Source organism: Euprymna scolopes, chromosome 9, assembly GCF_053919585.1.
Source record: "Euprymna scolopes isolate OS-2025 chromosome 9, ASM5391958v1, whole genome shotgun sequence".
NCBI lineage: Eukaryota > Metazoa > Mollusca > Cephalopoda > Sepiida > Sepiolidae > Euprymna > Euprymna scolopes.
The window spans coordinates 40,800,165-40,816,764 of NC_136490.1; the positions used below are offsets into that span (position 1 = coordinate 40,800,165).

At 33.2% G+C, this 16,600-nt stretch overlaps 1 protein-coding gene across 3 annotated transcripts in view; it reads right to left on the bottom strand.

The window, feature by feature from the left end:
* LOC145284520 (all trans-polyprenyl-diphosphate synthase PDSS1-like) overlaps positions 1 to 16,356 on the bottom strand; it is a 55,157-nt gene extending 38,801 nt beyond the window's left edge. Inside the window, exons 1-4 of one of the 3 annotated variants that reach the window (XM_080133406.1) lie at positions 16,109 to 16,356; positions 6,333 to 6,530; positions 4,048 to 4,181; positions 1,126 to 1,267 (exon numbers count right to left, since the gene is read on the bottom strand). In XM_080133406.1, the coding sequence (XP_079989532.1) occupies positions 1,126 to 1,267; positions 4,048 to 4,181; positions 6,333 to 6,530; positions 16,109 to 16,267 (633 nt within the window). In that variant the 5' untranslated portion in view covers positions 16,268 to 16,356. Of the gene's footprint in view, positions 1 to 1,125; positions 1,268 to 4,047; positions 4,182 to 6,332; positions 6,531 to 10,500; positions 10,528 to 16,108 lie in introns of those variants that run through there. The other 2 variants (XM_080133407.1, XM_080133408.1) reach the window with 2 other exon arrangements.
* Positions 16,357 to 16,600: the final 244 nt, after the last annotated feature.

A 16,600-nucleotide genomic window follows, 5' to 3' on the forward strand; every position in this document is an offset into this window, starting at 1 on the left:
GAGGAGAGATATAAAGCAGAGATTAATTTGGGATTTTGTCTTTCTTTTTTTAAATTTAACTGACTTTACAAATTTGCTTGTTCCTGATTCCAGGGCTCTACGGACAAATTTCTTTAGTGTTGAACTTTGACAACTAAATATTTTTGTTTACTAGTTAAATAGAAAAGTTACTGGCCAAACCCATGTGATTTTTGGAATATGACATCTTCATTACATGACTAGTACATACATCATAAGGATTTTTTTTTTTTTTTTTTTTTTTTTTTTTAAATAAATGAGCAATTCTAAATAAACACCAAATTTTATGTTGAAACTTAAAGTATAAACGTTTGAATTTCTCCAGATATTTTTTTTAGACAGCCTTCGTTAAAAAAAAAAAAAAAAAAAAAGCATATTTTTTTTTATCAAACTTTTATTGTTTAAATAATGACTTTGCTTGTTCTATTAGAAAAAAAAATATAGGTATTGAAGAGATTTTTCACTTAGTAATTAGCTTTGGAAGATTATGAGTGAAAAAAAGATACAATCACAAAAAGTGTGGAAAAAAAAATCACTCGCAACATAAAGCCCTGAATTCAAACAATCTAATCTAAGCTCAATGGTTGACACAACGGGTCAGTTTTTCTAGTAACTTACACACACATATATATATATATATATATATATTTACAAAAAAGGCTATTCGAGGATAAGGGTTAATATGTGTATGGTAGTCATTGGAACAATAGCGTAGTAATTGTTTGTAGTGGAAATTTGGTATAAGATTATTTATGAGACGGTTCAATAAGAATTTGTTTACATTGGACTTGAAGACAGCAATATTATAATCAGTTGGAAAGGAGACCAGTGGAACAGAGTTCCATAGACGGACAGTTCTTGGAAAGAAGCTTTGTTGATGGAATCCACGTTAAGGTTTAGGCACTGATAGAGAGTTGGGGAATTTATTGATAGTGATTTTAGCAAGACGAGTGATTTTTGTGAAAGATTAGCAAGGTGGGAGGGGGGACAATAGACTGGAGCTCAGTCGAATACTTTCCATAACAGCAAAATAGATCAACAAAAAGTAAAGTTTATTTGTGATATTTAGTGAGAGGGAGATGGGGGGGGGTAATGAATAATTCTTACCTTTCGTTCTCCCCATAAAGCCTTGACTGTGGGTTTGCCTCGTCTAATGTCAGACATATCAATAACATCGTCATGTATGAGACTTGCTGTATGTATCATTTCAGAGATCATCGCTATTACACGTTGCGGATGTAGAATGCTGCTAACAAAAATTTTTAAAAAGAAACAAAAGTTTTATGTTTAGATTATTTGGATTAATTACACTTGAGGCACCCCAAGATCAGCAATAACATAAAGGACACATTTTTTGCCTTAACACCAATATCTTGAACTTTTCCTTCCAATTGAATCATAAACAAAAGAATATATGGTGCTTATGCAGTTTAGTAAAGATATTAAAAAACAAATGGAAAGAAAAATCTCTGATGTACAAGCACGTTATGGAATGAAGTTCACATAGCTAAAAAAGAAAAAAAAAAATTTGATCAGGTAGTTATTTTTTTTTAACAGAGGAAAATCAAATTTTAATCAGAACCATCGTGCCAAGGGAGATAACTCCATCTAATTCTTAAAATTTGCAAAGGTTTGACAAGATTATTTTTACAGTTTTGAATAAGTGTAGGCATTTCTTTTTCAATCGTTTCCAAATTTATTAATAAAATTATTAGAAATTCATGTCCGTTTTGACAAACTTCAAGAATTAGATGGAATTATCTCCCTTTTCACCACCTTTGTAGCTAAAATTGCCAAGATAGCTGCAATGCGATGGGTCCGACTAAAATTTGATTTTCCTCTGTAAAAAAAAAAAAAAAAAAAAAAACCTACTTGATCAAATTAAGTGATTCTTTTTTTTATGATAACTTCATTCCATAAAAAGCATGTACATCATAGAGATTTTTCGTTATCTTTGTTTTTTAAATATTGTTGCTAAACTGCATAAGCATTAAATATGTATATTTATAATTTGCTTTTGCAGATTTTTATTAAAGGGAAAAGAAACCAGCTTGGTGCTATACATTAATCTACAAACATAATAAATTAAATAAAACAAAAAATACATTTCTATTTACAAAAATTTGGGTACAAATCCATAATCTGCCATCCATGAAAAAAAAAAAAATCTTTATTGTATACATAGCAATAACAAAAAGAAAATATCAAACACCAAAAGCCATGTAAACTGATCAAATAGTTTTATTAAAAAAAGAAAGAAAATCAAATTTTATATCTAAACAATGATCAACAATCTATAGACGCTATTTTGAAAAACAATGGAGATAATGCAGAATAATTCAAACTGGCGAGATTTTACAAAGCAATTCTTAACATGGGAACGGGGACATTGGAAAAACTAAAATTCATCACTGGTTAACTCCTCCTTAAAACAGCTCTTTGGAAATAGATGTTACAAATTAGCCTTGTACATCATTGTAATGCCTACTACTTCCTATTAATCACTTAATTTTCTTTATAAAAATAAAATTAATTGATCAATTTATGTGATTTTTGGTGTACAATATTTTTCTCATCATAGATATGTACATCAAAGATTTTTCTTTATTTTTTTGTTTTTTCTTGGAGTGAGGGGATATTTGTTTGTTTTACAGCATATCAACTACTTTTGAGCCATTTAATGGCGAAACATTAATTGTAATGTGTTAGATGTTGATTAGTTGTTTTTGGTGTTTCTTGTGAAATCTTTTTGTTACATTTTGTTGTATAATTTAATCTCTTTCAGGAATTCAATAACTTTTTTCTGGGTTGATCTTACGGATGCTCTGACAAATTACAAGCCCTTGTACCCCCCTCGACGTAAATAAACCCCACAATCAGCAAAATCCCACCCCTACACAGTAGAGATCCGTGGATGTAAGAAGGCATTCTACTCTAATAGTTTCTTCCCCAGAACTGTTAGACTCTAGAACTCCCTTCCAGGTTTTCCCAATGGTATTGACATGCAGAATAATGTGAACAGACATCTTGCTGCTCAACTCCCTATATAGTATTCCTGCAACTTATGCCCCCAATAGTAGGCCCCTTTGGGGTGAAAATGGAATTTAAAAAAAAAAAAGAAAAAAAAAAAGCACTCACTCACTTTCCCAACCAAATCTAATGATGGAAGCCCAGAGTACAACGAACACACATTGGAGGAAGCCAGCTTAGCCCATCTAGGGTGCGTACTGCATCAGGACTAGAACAAAAATCAAGACAAATCTCTGAACGCTACTTTTCACTGTTAATCAAGTGATTGTCCAATTTACTCGAGATGGATAAGAATGAAGATCTCTTTCAGTCACATCACAAACATCTGACAGCAGTTTTCATTATTAATTTTTTTTTCCTTTATTAAGCCATGCTTATAAAACCGTTAGCAATAGACATAGGCTACTATGCTAATTAGGGAATGCATAAAAATTTAGAATCTCACAACAGTTAAACAATACAGAACTCCAAAAATGTGACAGTGATACATGTTCATTCAAACAATTCTAAGGCAGTATATTCAGGATTGCAGAACACACCGTGAAAGGAGATTGCTGGTACATCTTTGAGCAAACACAGGTATGATTATGCAGAGGGTCTAATGTGAATGTACATCATCGCAGGTTTGGTCTGTTCAACAGCAGCACAGGGCAGTATTTAAGCATTGCGGTGAGGCAAGAACCATGAAATAATCTGTAGGTAACAGAAGCAACTGTTATATTCCGGTGAGTAGACAGCAGATATAATCCAAGCAGATCATATTCTCTAGAGGCAACAGGGTTGTGACAGGAAATATGTAGTATATCCGATGGCACGACGCTGTAGATGCTCAAAAGAATCAAAGAACTTGTTGCCAATACCGGCAAGCACTAGAGACCCATATTCCAAGTGAGGATAAAACATTGCCTTGTAAAGCCTAGTCAGCAAATGATAAGGATGTTTATTTCTGTCATGTCTCTGCGAGTACAGTTGCAAAAGAAAATTCAAATAGTTACTTACCTATCATCATATGTGTGATGGTAATTACAAGTTTTAGCCATCAGCATAACAGTCATGGGTCTAATTGATTTACCGTGGCCATCCAGATGATAATGTGCAATGTTTTGTAATTCTAGTTTATCAGATGATGTGAGCTGCAAAAAAAAAGATTAAAAACAAATAAAAATTAAGAAAAAATACAGAAGAAAAAACATTAAACAAAATATGAATAATGGTAGTGCTAGGGATTCATGTTCATCATCCAATCTATAAGGGTTTATCGTTAATTATCATATTCAGTTTAATATTCATTTTACATGCGGGCATGTGATGGACAGCTTTAAGAAATAACTTCTAAACTAACCTAGTCCCAGTCCTTTCTATAAAGACTATTATGGTACGTGATTTTCAGAATTGTTTGATCTACTTCCTGCTTCCTTTGTTCCAGCTCGTTTGATTTATTGGTCTAGTGGTCTTCATCGATTCGCTATTTTTTGATATCTCATTGTAATACAGCTTCCTATTCCAATAGCTTTTTTTCAAGAACTGCAAACTCTTGTTGACTATTTTCCTCCTACTTATAACCTTGGTCTTTTTGAAGACTAATGACAATGAGTATCTTCAATCTTCGTAATAATTATTTTTTGTTTTTGTTAGTTCCTTACATCAAGTGGCTCCATGCTTTGCCTGGAGCAATTTCCATTAAAAAAAAAAAAAAAAAAAAAAAGAAGAATCTTTGATCTCATTTTTATACATCTTTCTCTTAAGTTCATTATCACTTCAACCCATGGTTTCCTTGGCCTTCCCTGCTAATTGACCCTGTTACCCTTACTGTTCTGAAGTGATCACAGATTATTTCCAATGTGATCAAATTAACAGTCTCATGTTCCGCGCATATCCCCCTATACAGTCTAGATTTAATTTTTTTCTCAACTCATCAAAACTCAGCCTGTCTTTAAGACTCACATTACACAGCCATTGCATCATTCCCATTTCTCTCCATGCAACACATATCCTCAACTCTCACTGGCCAGATTTCAATTCCATACATCATCACATTGTGTATGCATGCCCGATAGACTGGTCGACATTGGTAATGCTATGCTGATTGGTAATACCAGAAGTTCTCGGAACTTGTTTAATTCACTCGTAATTCTTGCAATCCCACCAGCACCTGCTCCACCCTCTGCTTCAATGATATCACCAAGGTAACAAAACTACTGAACAACATCAATAGCTTCACCATCCAGATATACTTTGCTCAAACCGAATTCGTATCCATCGCAAACGTTTTATATTTCTTGCTAATAAAATAGGGATATGGTTAATCCATGTGTAAATGGGAAAATGCCGAGCAAATGGTGGATTACGAGGTGCCTTAAATAAGTTTCCAGACTTGTTTGTATAGGCATTTCAAATTGTCGTAGCCTCTGGAAAATTCAATGTGTTATTGCTATACATCTTATGAGCCGACTGACCAATTTTTATGATTTCAGCTACAGCAGGAGTTGGAATACACCTTACTAAAGCCTGATTGTAACAGCTGGTGAATTTCAAAAATGCAATCTGGACGATTAATGATTACAATAATCATCTGCCTCTATTTACCAGAAATACAATCTTGCAGATCAGCAGTTATAAGAGCACAGATATGACTTGCATAAAAAAAGACAGTGTTAATTAAGATTTCTGCAGGGTTCATCAGCGAGATTGTATAAATCTTTTAAAAAAATATTTCGCATAAAAAATAATTGCTTATTATTTAACCACAACATTTTTGTTTGTAAAAAAAAAAAACTTTCATTTTTAGACAAATTTAAACAGAAAAATAAAATGAATGTGTGTGTCCAAAAGCATCGCATCTCTACTTCTTGCCATGGCTAAGTCTAAAAAGACATAGCTTCCAGATGGAAGAGTCACAAAATATACTTGTTTGTTACTGAGAACGGCTCAGAAATGCTAAGAATTGATTTACAAATTCATCCATGTTTGTTTTTGAAATTCTATTTTTTTTTTTAAAGGATTTACTAATTTTGACATCACAGCAAAGAGCTTTTCCTTCTTCTATGTCTCTAAAATCTTTCAGAGAACTTCTCAACTGTGGAATAGGATTGGATCAACCATGGGCTTTCCTGGTGGCTACAACATGGTGATCTTCAAATTTGATGCCAAAATAAGTACTAAAAATTAAAAAAAAAAAAGAGAGAGAAAAGAAAAATAGAGAAGACATGCAAAAAAGGAGTTTCTTCTCTCGTCTCAGAAATAAAGACAAAAAAACAAAAAAAGACATGAATTATTTATTCTACCTTTTTGATGTCTTCAGTGAGTGTCGAGAATTCCTCTTCAATAAGTTTGTAAGAATTTTGTAATGTGAAAGCTTCTTTCATATGATTTGTAGAGATCCTCCTCCGACACTGAATTTGTTTGGAAGTTGAAAATGAAGTTGTCACCGATAACGTGGATAATGGAGCAGAGTTGATGGGTTGAAAATTCAAAGGTGAATGCTGACAAAAACAGGAAAAAGAAGAATTAATTATCATTAGATTTTTCATGAGAAATTTAAACCTTTTTTTTTTTTTTTTTTTTTTGCACGGTAACAAAACTAAACATTTTAAACATATTTGCAAAAGTACATTAAGAAAAGACAAATATATCAGGTTGTTCAGAAAGACTGTGTCGAATTTTGAAGGAAACGAAAAGCAAAAAGATAAAAAATAAAATAAAAAAATAAGATACTTATCCAGAACCCTGTCCCCATGAAAAACAAAAAAATAAAGAAAATCTGTATGAGATACTTATACCTGTGATGAAAAGAAAATATTGTACACCAAAAACAATGTAAATTGATCAGATAGTTATCTATATATATATAAAAGCGAAAATGTGTGTATGTATGTATGTATGTTCGCATTTTGTGTAGGTCTGCAAAAGGCTTTTTTTCCGGCGGGTTCTCAAGGCCGTCGCTCATTCTTAAAACTTTTTATATCACATCTAAATGATAATATCTACGACTTAACGGGGGTCACATGTCTATTTAATTTGCCCGACTTTTACCAGCTTGCCGCGTCTTCGAAAAGCGAGGGAAATAGTAACTGGCTTGCATCGCAAAACTTAGTCAAGCATCACGCCACTTCCTCGCACCTGTATATTTCATTTTATAAAGCTTAACTTAATACGTTTATCAATTCCTCTTCCTTCGTGGCCGAGATGGTTAGGTGACTGGCTTTTTTTTCCTTTCATTTCCACCTTCGCGTCAAGGCTTCGGGGTTCAATCCTACCTTCCTACTACAACTTTTTTTTTTCTTTTACATCTCCAAACACCTGGCCAACATTTGTTTTTTAACACACACACACCTCCAAACACCCAGGCAACACCGGATAACCTCCCCCCCGCTAGTCTATAATATAAATCTCATCTGTCTGTTTAAATGCATGTATGTATGTATGTCTGCCTAAAACTTTCGACATAGGCGACGGATTTTCACAAGATCGGTATTGTCTTGAACGACATATTGAAAAATTGGCCCAAAACATTAATTCCTTCACCTTCAACTGGGCAGTTTTCTACAAGGAGGGGTCGATTTTTTGCGAGCCATTTTTGCAAGTCATCGTATCGGTTGGATTGACCTTGCCTAATTTTAATGTTCCGAACTTCCGGTTACGTCATGGAGTAGCGGTAAGACGTCAGATTTTCTTTCACTTTCTGTTTTGCGTCACGATTTTGAGCCTGCCTGCCTGTCTGCTCCCACTTTTTTTTTTTTGCTCAATACACACCTACAAAAACCCAGGCAATGCCAGGCACCCAAGTTAGTATTTTTATAAAAATCATTTTTAAGCGAATTATGTTTTTCTAATGACCCTCTCTCCCCATGTTAAGAATGGCTTTCTAAAATCTTGAGTTATCTTCCTTGTTCCTTCAGATTGTTTGAAAGAAGGTGTTGCAATATCATTGCTCATAGTTTAACAATAAAATTTGATTTTAAAAATAAACTACGTGATCAATTTACATGATTTCCGGTGTACGATATTTTCTTTTTCTTACCAGTATGGGTAGCATTAGAGTTTTTTTTTATTTGTTTTTAGTGTATGTGTGTGTGTGGGAGGGGAGGGGTGATTCTGAACAAGCACCAATACAAAACAAAAAGGTGAAAAACAAATATACAACGAATTAATGTTACAAAAAGTAAGATAAATTACTTTTCCTACCTACCTAGATAATTTTTTTTTTTTGTGTGTGTGTGTGTGTGTGTGTGTGTGTTTACTGTTTTAACATTTTAAAACGTTTTTAATTGAAATGAAACTGCATACGAATTGTTCAGTTAGAACGAAAAAAAAAAATACCTGTCATAAGCATTGCATGAGGTTTCTGGATAATCTAAAATTAAACATTACTGATAAAAACACACCCAATAAATATCACCAATCATGAGAAAATGTAATGTTCTACCTACCAGTAATAAATGGTTCATTTATTTTTAATATTTTTATTAATATTTATGGGATTTCTTTCACAGGTATTTTGGGGATGAAGGTTACCAGTTTTTAGGAGGCGGTCATTAGTTTTTTAGGGTTTTAGTTTTGTGGTTATACTTTAGGATATTTTGTAAGGAGAGAAGTATTTTGGGGATGAGCTGGATTCAGAGAAATATTTTCAGTGAAAAAGATTTGCAGGTTTTATAATCAAATGTGAGAAAAACAAGAGACATTGTCATATGGCAAACTTAACAAAATAAGTTAAGAATGCATATATTCACAAAAGAGATAATTCATATATGTTTAAAATGGAAGGTTTACAGCAATAGAAAAACAGAATGTTCATCAATATTTTTAGAGTTCTTGTAAAAACAAGGGGGTTCATTAATAGCTGAGACAATAGAAGAAAGAAATCTGGATAGATTTATTAAGAGCCGGGAGTTTCAGGGGTCAGGAAAATCAAACTCAAAACTTCTCTGCTCAATTAAATAAATTATAATTAATTGAAAGTTGTTCATAAGAGTCAGTGTTCTTTTGTTATTGTATTAGTAAAATATTTCAATGGATAAAGTTTATATACTTTGCAGACGATAATGAGAGCATAAGTTGTGTGTGTGTGTGTGCGTGTTCGTTAATGTTTGTGTGCATGTGAATGGAGAAAGATGTTGCAGAGATGGGCGCCTGGCAACATCAATCTGTAAACTCGAGTCAACTGGTTTATTGAAGAAAAATAGAAAAATCTGGCTTTTAAAGGGTTTAGGTAGCTCACAGAAAGACCATTTCAAATAATTTAAGAAAGTTTTGATTGGCCCAATATATTGTTTTTATTCAGGGTAGTATATGCACAGCTGACATGTGTACAAACGCGTTTATGCAGTTTGATTTTGTAGGTCGATGTGTAATCATTGCCGTTGTATGTTTAAGTGATTTAAGGCCTCTCTCTTCCTACTCCACATCATAGTCTACTTACATCTTGTTGATATTTTGTAAATATTTGTGTGTATATTTTTTAAAGTTTAGCCAATTGAATGAATGTGATATTTGGGTGATTGAAACAAGTTAAGGAAATAGACCAGGCGAATGATTATATATAGGATTCCTTCCTGTATATATCCATTTTGGCCTTGTGCCACATCTTTTAAATTTTCACATTTTGTTGAAAATTGTAAAAAATGATAAAATAATATATTTACCTGCTTTTTGTATTCACACTTAAAAAACAAAAAAAAAAGAGAAATAAAATGGTTCATTGTCTCATCTAGAAAATATTTTTTGACTGGTTTATAAAGATGACGACTATATTTTTCAGTCTAATTTTCATTGTGTTACTAAAACAGTTTAAGCAAAAATAAGTTACTTGGGATTAATGTCAACATACTTCATTAAATAATTTACATGACCGAAATAGGATTTGATCGAAAAGAATTTAGAAAATAAATATTTATCTTATATAAAAATAAGTTATACTTAAGTGATTATTTTAATGACTTTGATCTTTATTACTCAAGGTCAAAATAAAAATAAAGGTGGGGCGGGGGTGAGGAAATTTCCAGGGAACTGACATGTGGAAATTTGAATGTCTACTAGACACCGTTCTCGAGTGTCTAAGGTAGAGATCGATAACTCATTTGACTCCGTGGGCCGGATAGTGTTACGGGTCGCAGGTCAGACAAAGGCCATTAATGAAAAAATAAGGAATGCAGACCAAATGTTTAAAACCATAATTAAAATAAACTTTGAGTAATCATAAAAAACAAAACAAATAAATATCTAAAAATTAAAAAAAAAAAAAAAAAAAAAAAAAAGGCCACCCAACAAAAATGAGTTTTCATCAAGTAAACGTCAATAGGTCAAAAAGTGAAAAAACAAAAAACAAATCAACCGAAGTCAAATAGATGAAATTATGATATGTATGTTTGAAAGTGTTATTGAAAAGTGTACCACACACACACACACACACACACATACATAGTACAAATAGTTGCAAGCATATACACTTACGCACGTGCACATGCAGTAACATCAACACATTCATGAGGCGTGAAATTGAAAGATGACCGAGACAACATTGTCCTTTGAAGTGTGAGAAATTCCATATACAACCGCCATCTTTCTTGTTTAGGCTGGCCACACAGTTCTAGTAGCCGGTCTGTGGATTGGTTAATTTCGAATGAGTCAAGTAAATTGCTTGGCGCCCGTTTTGTATCATGCTATTATTTTTCAGTCTAACAGAAATTCGGCAATGGGATAGACTCAAACAACGGCTGTCATAGGAGAGAGCCAAGGCAATTCCTTCATGAACACCAAACTGTTGGTGAACGAAAGACACATTATTACAAGCAGAGACAACTTATATTGCTGAATCTGTCCAAATCAAGGATGACATTCAAGAACTGTTCTGCATGTTTATTTTCCAAATATTGGATCTCATCTCATTTCATCTTGAGTCCCGAGGGGTTCACATTATGCCTAATTATAGGCGCCATCATTCCCGGCACATTTACCATGAACATTCATGGTTCCTTCCAAAGGAACGACAAACTAATATTCTGACAATAGGAATTCATACTAAAGACTCCATGCATATGGAAGCAAATCGGGCCACCGTTTTGCAAAGAGACTATACCAGAACCAAAGAACTTTCATTGCTGTTAATTGTGAATGAATTGAGTTTGAAGGTATGGCTTTTGCTTGTGGAATTCATTTGATACTGCAGGGAGGAAACTGAGAAACGTGAGAAAGAAATTTCTTACAGAAATGTCTGTTGCCGGTTGGTCAATTAAACTGGCTCTCAGTTTGCGTTGTTGCCAAGGCCGCTGGAAAAATGGTGGGATCTTTCTATCGATCCAGTAGATATCTCACTGCTGATGCTATTCTCTATCTATATAAGAGCCAGGTACGTCCAAGGATGGAATACTGTTGCCACATCTGGGCAGGAGCTGCTAGAAAGGACTTGTCCTGCCTTGATAGAGTTCAAAATAGACTTCGTAGCCTCGTAGGAGATGTCCTTTTCTCCTCCTTACAACCTCTATCTCACAGAAGAGATGTTGCGAGTTTGTCTCTGATGTATCGTTATTTTCATGGAAAGTGTTCAACTGAGCTTCAATCTATGGTCCCCCCTCGCCAAACTTTCACAAGAAACACTCGTCTAGCTGTAAACACTATCAATAATTTCCCCCACTCTTTATCTGTGCCTAAACCTAAACATAGATTCCATGAACAAAGCTTCTTTCTTAGAACTGCACGCCTGTGGAATTGTCTTCCGTTTTCCTGCTTTCCGGCTGACTACAATATGGTTGTGTTCAAGTCTAAGGTAAATAAGTTCTTGATGAGCCGTTCCATATAAGTTATTAAATTTACCAAATTTTCATTACTAATGATTACTATATTGACCAACTTCTACTGTACACTCTTTAACCCTTATCCTTGAGTGGCCTCTGGGCCTTGATAATGTGGTGATGCCTTTGTAAAAAAAAAAAAAAAAAAAAAAAAAAAAAAAAAGAAATGAAGGTAACTGGGTTTTGATCGCGTTTTTGCTGTCAAAGTATTCAAATTCTGCTGGGTGGATCAGAGGAAAATAACAGAAGGCTTTTTGTTGAATTTACAAGCCTCGTCTCTAATGTTAAAAATAGAGTAAATTGGTAGGTAATCAGGCTGACGGGCCGGTCAAAATGCCTTCGCTGACCAGATTCGCCCCGCAGGTTGCCAATCCTTGATCTAAGGTCTCTCTGTACAAGAGTTTGTCTGGACAACTTGGTATGAGAATACTTTTCTCTACAAGTAAACCCTGAGTAAATATTCAAAATCACATAGTATTTGTGGTTTAAATAAGACCTCATCGTTATGGCTTTTACAAGAAATAGTGCCCCTTTTTCAAATGATGTTGCCTACAGTAACAACACTCAGGTGGATACTCCATCAGACTAGATGAATTCTTGTCCTGGAATCCAGTAAAACTAAGAGACTACAAGAAAGATATCCTACAACATATTTAAATGATCAAATGGAGAGAGGGAAGTTGTTCTCAACTTTTTTAACTCAGCTATTCTAATATCTATGTATCTCATATAGAGATTGAGCCAAGATCAAAGTGTAGTATCAGAATTTTTGTAGGAATTCTTGACACTGCTAACACGAAACTGCGAATAAAATATAAAAAACTCGTAATTTCTTTTAAAAGTGGGTTGTTTATTTTCTTTATGGATTATACTTCCAAAATAAACTATTAAAGTTGTTTTAAAAGTAATAGAAATATTTTTTTTATTTTTTAAAAAACAGTAATGAAATTAATTGAATTTTACGAGCTCAGTATTTTTCAAATTTTAAATTTAAAAAATCTATCAAAATTTTTCAATTGATTCAATTTTTACGATATTTTCAGGGTCAATGTAAAATTTTATGCTCTTTCCAATAAACGGAATATAATATTTTAGACAAACGTTTTTTTTTTTAATTCACGCCCCCCCCCTCCATTTTCAAGTGTCTATTAAAAAGTAAATAATTAATTTACTCATCAAAGTTTTATATATCACAAATTGAAGATAAAGGATCAAATTATATTTAAATTTAAAACAAAAAAAGTAGTGTTTTTTTTAGAAATTTACCTGTAAAGTCCGAAGTTTAAAACTTTTTTTGTTTTTTTTTTTAATGAAACCTTTGGTCCTTGCTCCTTTAATTGGGAAAAAAAATAGGGCTTGAATTATATTTTTCGAGGAGTTACAAGCTTGGAAAGACGGGGTGGAATTATTCAATATTTTTCACGAAATTTCTGACACACCTAATGTTACATATAAATTTCTTGTTCTTTGTCAGTGGTTGAGAAATCCTTCACGACTGAGAATTTTTATTTTTGTTCTTTTTCTCCACGTTAAAAAACGACCCTGATGTCTTAACTCTGTCCCGTGGGGGGGGGGCATTGTAAATAGGAACTGGGATTCGAATATCTATGCATCTCAAATAAAGATCGAGTGTTAGCCCCAGGAAGGGGGGGGGGCTTATTTTGAGAACTTCGATTGGAGTAAAATGACAAATAAATAAATAAATAAACTAATTTTTATTTTGACAGCGTGGGGGCAAAGGATAAAATTTTACCGGAAGTTATATACGAAAAATTAACATCAAGGAAAAAGCAAACAAGTAATAAAAAAAAAGAGCTGCAATGACAATAATAGAAGTAAAATACGCGCTTCCTCTGCAATAGTAATAATGTATGATAACAATGTAGGTTTTAAACGTTAACAAAAAAAAAAAAAAAAAAACAAAAAAAAACAGAAATGAAATAAAAAGCTAGAGGTCATTTCAGTGTAGAATTTGACCTCGCCTCCACAACACGTGCACTGTTTATAGTTCAATCTTTCTAGGACGATTACGATATCTTTTGAAAATGTAAATATTTTTTACGAAAGAAAACTAATTGTACCAACTTATGAAAAAAAAAAAATAAATAAACACATTAAAACTTTGTACTTTTTTAATCTTACACTGTTTATTAAGTTTCTTTTTTATTACCAGAAGTAAAAACTAGTGATTCGCGAATTAAACGAATTACAGTAATTAAAAATGTAGAGGTCACAATTCAGTTACCAAACTACCTTCACAGGTGCTTATGCACTTATGTTATCGTGCTATTTCTATAATAGTATTTTCAAGTTAAATTCAAGTTTTAATAGCCGCGTAACAAATATATCGCGGCTATTTTTCCTTGTGCTCGTGCACGGGTTGACATTAGTTGTTTTTCGTGCCGAATAAACATTTCACATTAGGTAATAAAACATTAAAAGCCTATCTAGTTAGGTAGAAGAATAACTTATCTTGCCTTTGGTAACATTTATTTGTTATAGATTTGATTTTTTTTACTACTTTTTCAAATATCTGTGGATATATTAGAATAAGTTAACCAATTTTTGTTTTCTAAATCAATCGTGTTTATGTGACGTGCAACGTGCACTGGCACTGCTATATATATATATATGTATTTTATATAGGTGAATTCTATTTTAGGCGATTGTGGTGGTTTTAATACCTTTTTTATTATTAAATTGTTAGGTGAAAGTACAGAATAGTTACAAAAACAAGACTCTTACATTTTTTAAGTTTCGGTAATGGCTCAAAATTCAAAAAGAAATCAAAATACCCACCCATGATATCTGTTTTTATTAAATTGTAAGGTTAAAGTACAGAATGGTTACAAAACACCTTCCCCTTCCCATGTTAAGAATGGCTTTTTAAATAATAACGTTATTATTTCAGCACGGTGACATAAGTGAATAAAGTACCAAATTCAATATCGTTATTTTCACGGCAGTAGCTTGAGCTTGCTTGACTGAGCTTCAGACTTCACTCTATGCCTCCCGCCCGTAAGTTAATTAATCACAGTAAACACTCAATTAGCTACAACCACTCTTAGCACCATCCCCGTCTCTCTCTCTCTCTCTCTCTCTCTGCCTACGGTTAAACGAAAATTTCATGAGCAAAGCTCCTTTCTCCAAAACTGCTCGTCTGTGGAACAGTGGAACTTGGAACACAATACCACGGAGCTGCTTTCTAGCTAACTTGGCCATTTTCAAGTTCAATCTAAGCAAGTTCTGGGCGAGCCGTCCTTTAAAATAAATTAATTCCTATCCAATTCACACCATAATCGATAATCAGGGTTTTGTCTAACCGGACACCCACTAATTCTTATCCTTGAGTGGCTTCCTAGCCTTGATAAGCGGTAACTCTATAGTTAAAAATACAAAAAAAAAAAAAAAGACCAACTATCAATTTCAAATTGTAGGCAATATAGGAGAGGTATTGCAATGGTCTCTATGATACAATTGAACGTAATTAAAGAATCTTTTAATTATGGCGACTATGTCGTAATGTAAATGTGACTGAAACTGATATAAGCAAAAATACTAGTGCAAAAAATGTGAGACGCGAGAAGGTCATTGTTGTCCTTGACAACAGAAACTGAGCCATCAACAAGTGAAATGTAGACAAAAGATGAGGTAATCCTTCTCGATCGGGGCAATTTCTATTTGTCCTAGTCTACCCCCCCCCCAAGTGGGTGGGGGTGATAATTTCTCACATTAAAAACCTACCTGGGTCACATCAGGCTCTGTACGAGTAACGATTTTTTTTTTTTGTAATAAAAAAATGAAAAAAAAATGCAATTTTAGAAATATAGAAAAAAAAATGGTTACTCGTTCTGATACACTGTGTGGTCCTGAGTACTCATTTTACGTTATATTTGTAATAATAAAGTACCCTCAACTCTACGATTCTAAAATGTATTACTTTAAGGATTTTCCAAATATTCCCAAAGTGTTGACAAGAAAAATGAATCAAATATTTTTTTATTTTTCCTGTGACAGCTTAGGTGCGAAGGGTAACATCTTTGACCAATTCTTTTTCATGCATGCGTAAACTTCCGAGTTTGTTTTTTTTGTTGTTTTGTTAACTAATCGCTAAATTACATAATCAGAGTAAATTTTAACAGCAGATCTAGACTAGAATAGGAGGAATTACAAAAGTATTTTTTTTTAAATCAATTTTTTTAAGGAGAAAAGGGCACACCTTTAACCGTTTCGGGGTTACATGGTCGTGTATGTATTTTTTATTCTCTCACCTTATTGTTCTGCCTGGATAAACACGCAGGACAAATTTGAAGATTGCAATGTTTACCGCAAAACGTTCCGTACGTTTTGTCCATCCTGTAATATATCCGACGAGGTAGAATGGTAAATCTTAACATTGGCCCACAAGTAAACCTCCGGACTGACGCCATTTTCGGCTTTTTAACGGGTGAGAGACGACGAAAGAACACAGCAGAACTTCAAGCGATATCCGTCCCTTAGTTTCGTATTTTTCGCGCACGTTGTTTTATTGATCAGGTTTTCTTTTTAGTGTTTAAAAAGCTATAAAAGATATAACATTATTAAGAAAAAATCAAATTATATTTCAATTTTAATTATGTTTAATATTTAAAGTTTTTACTAAACTTTTCTTAAGTTTACTTAGAACTTTAACCTCAAGCCGGAGAACAGTACAACAGTAACACATTGTACAAAATGCGCGTTTTTTTGTTCTTCTAGTTCAGGCGAAATCTTTCCATTTTATT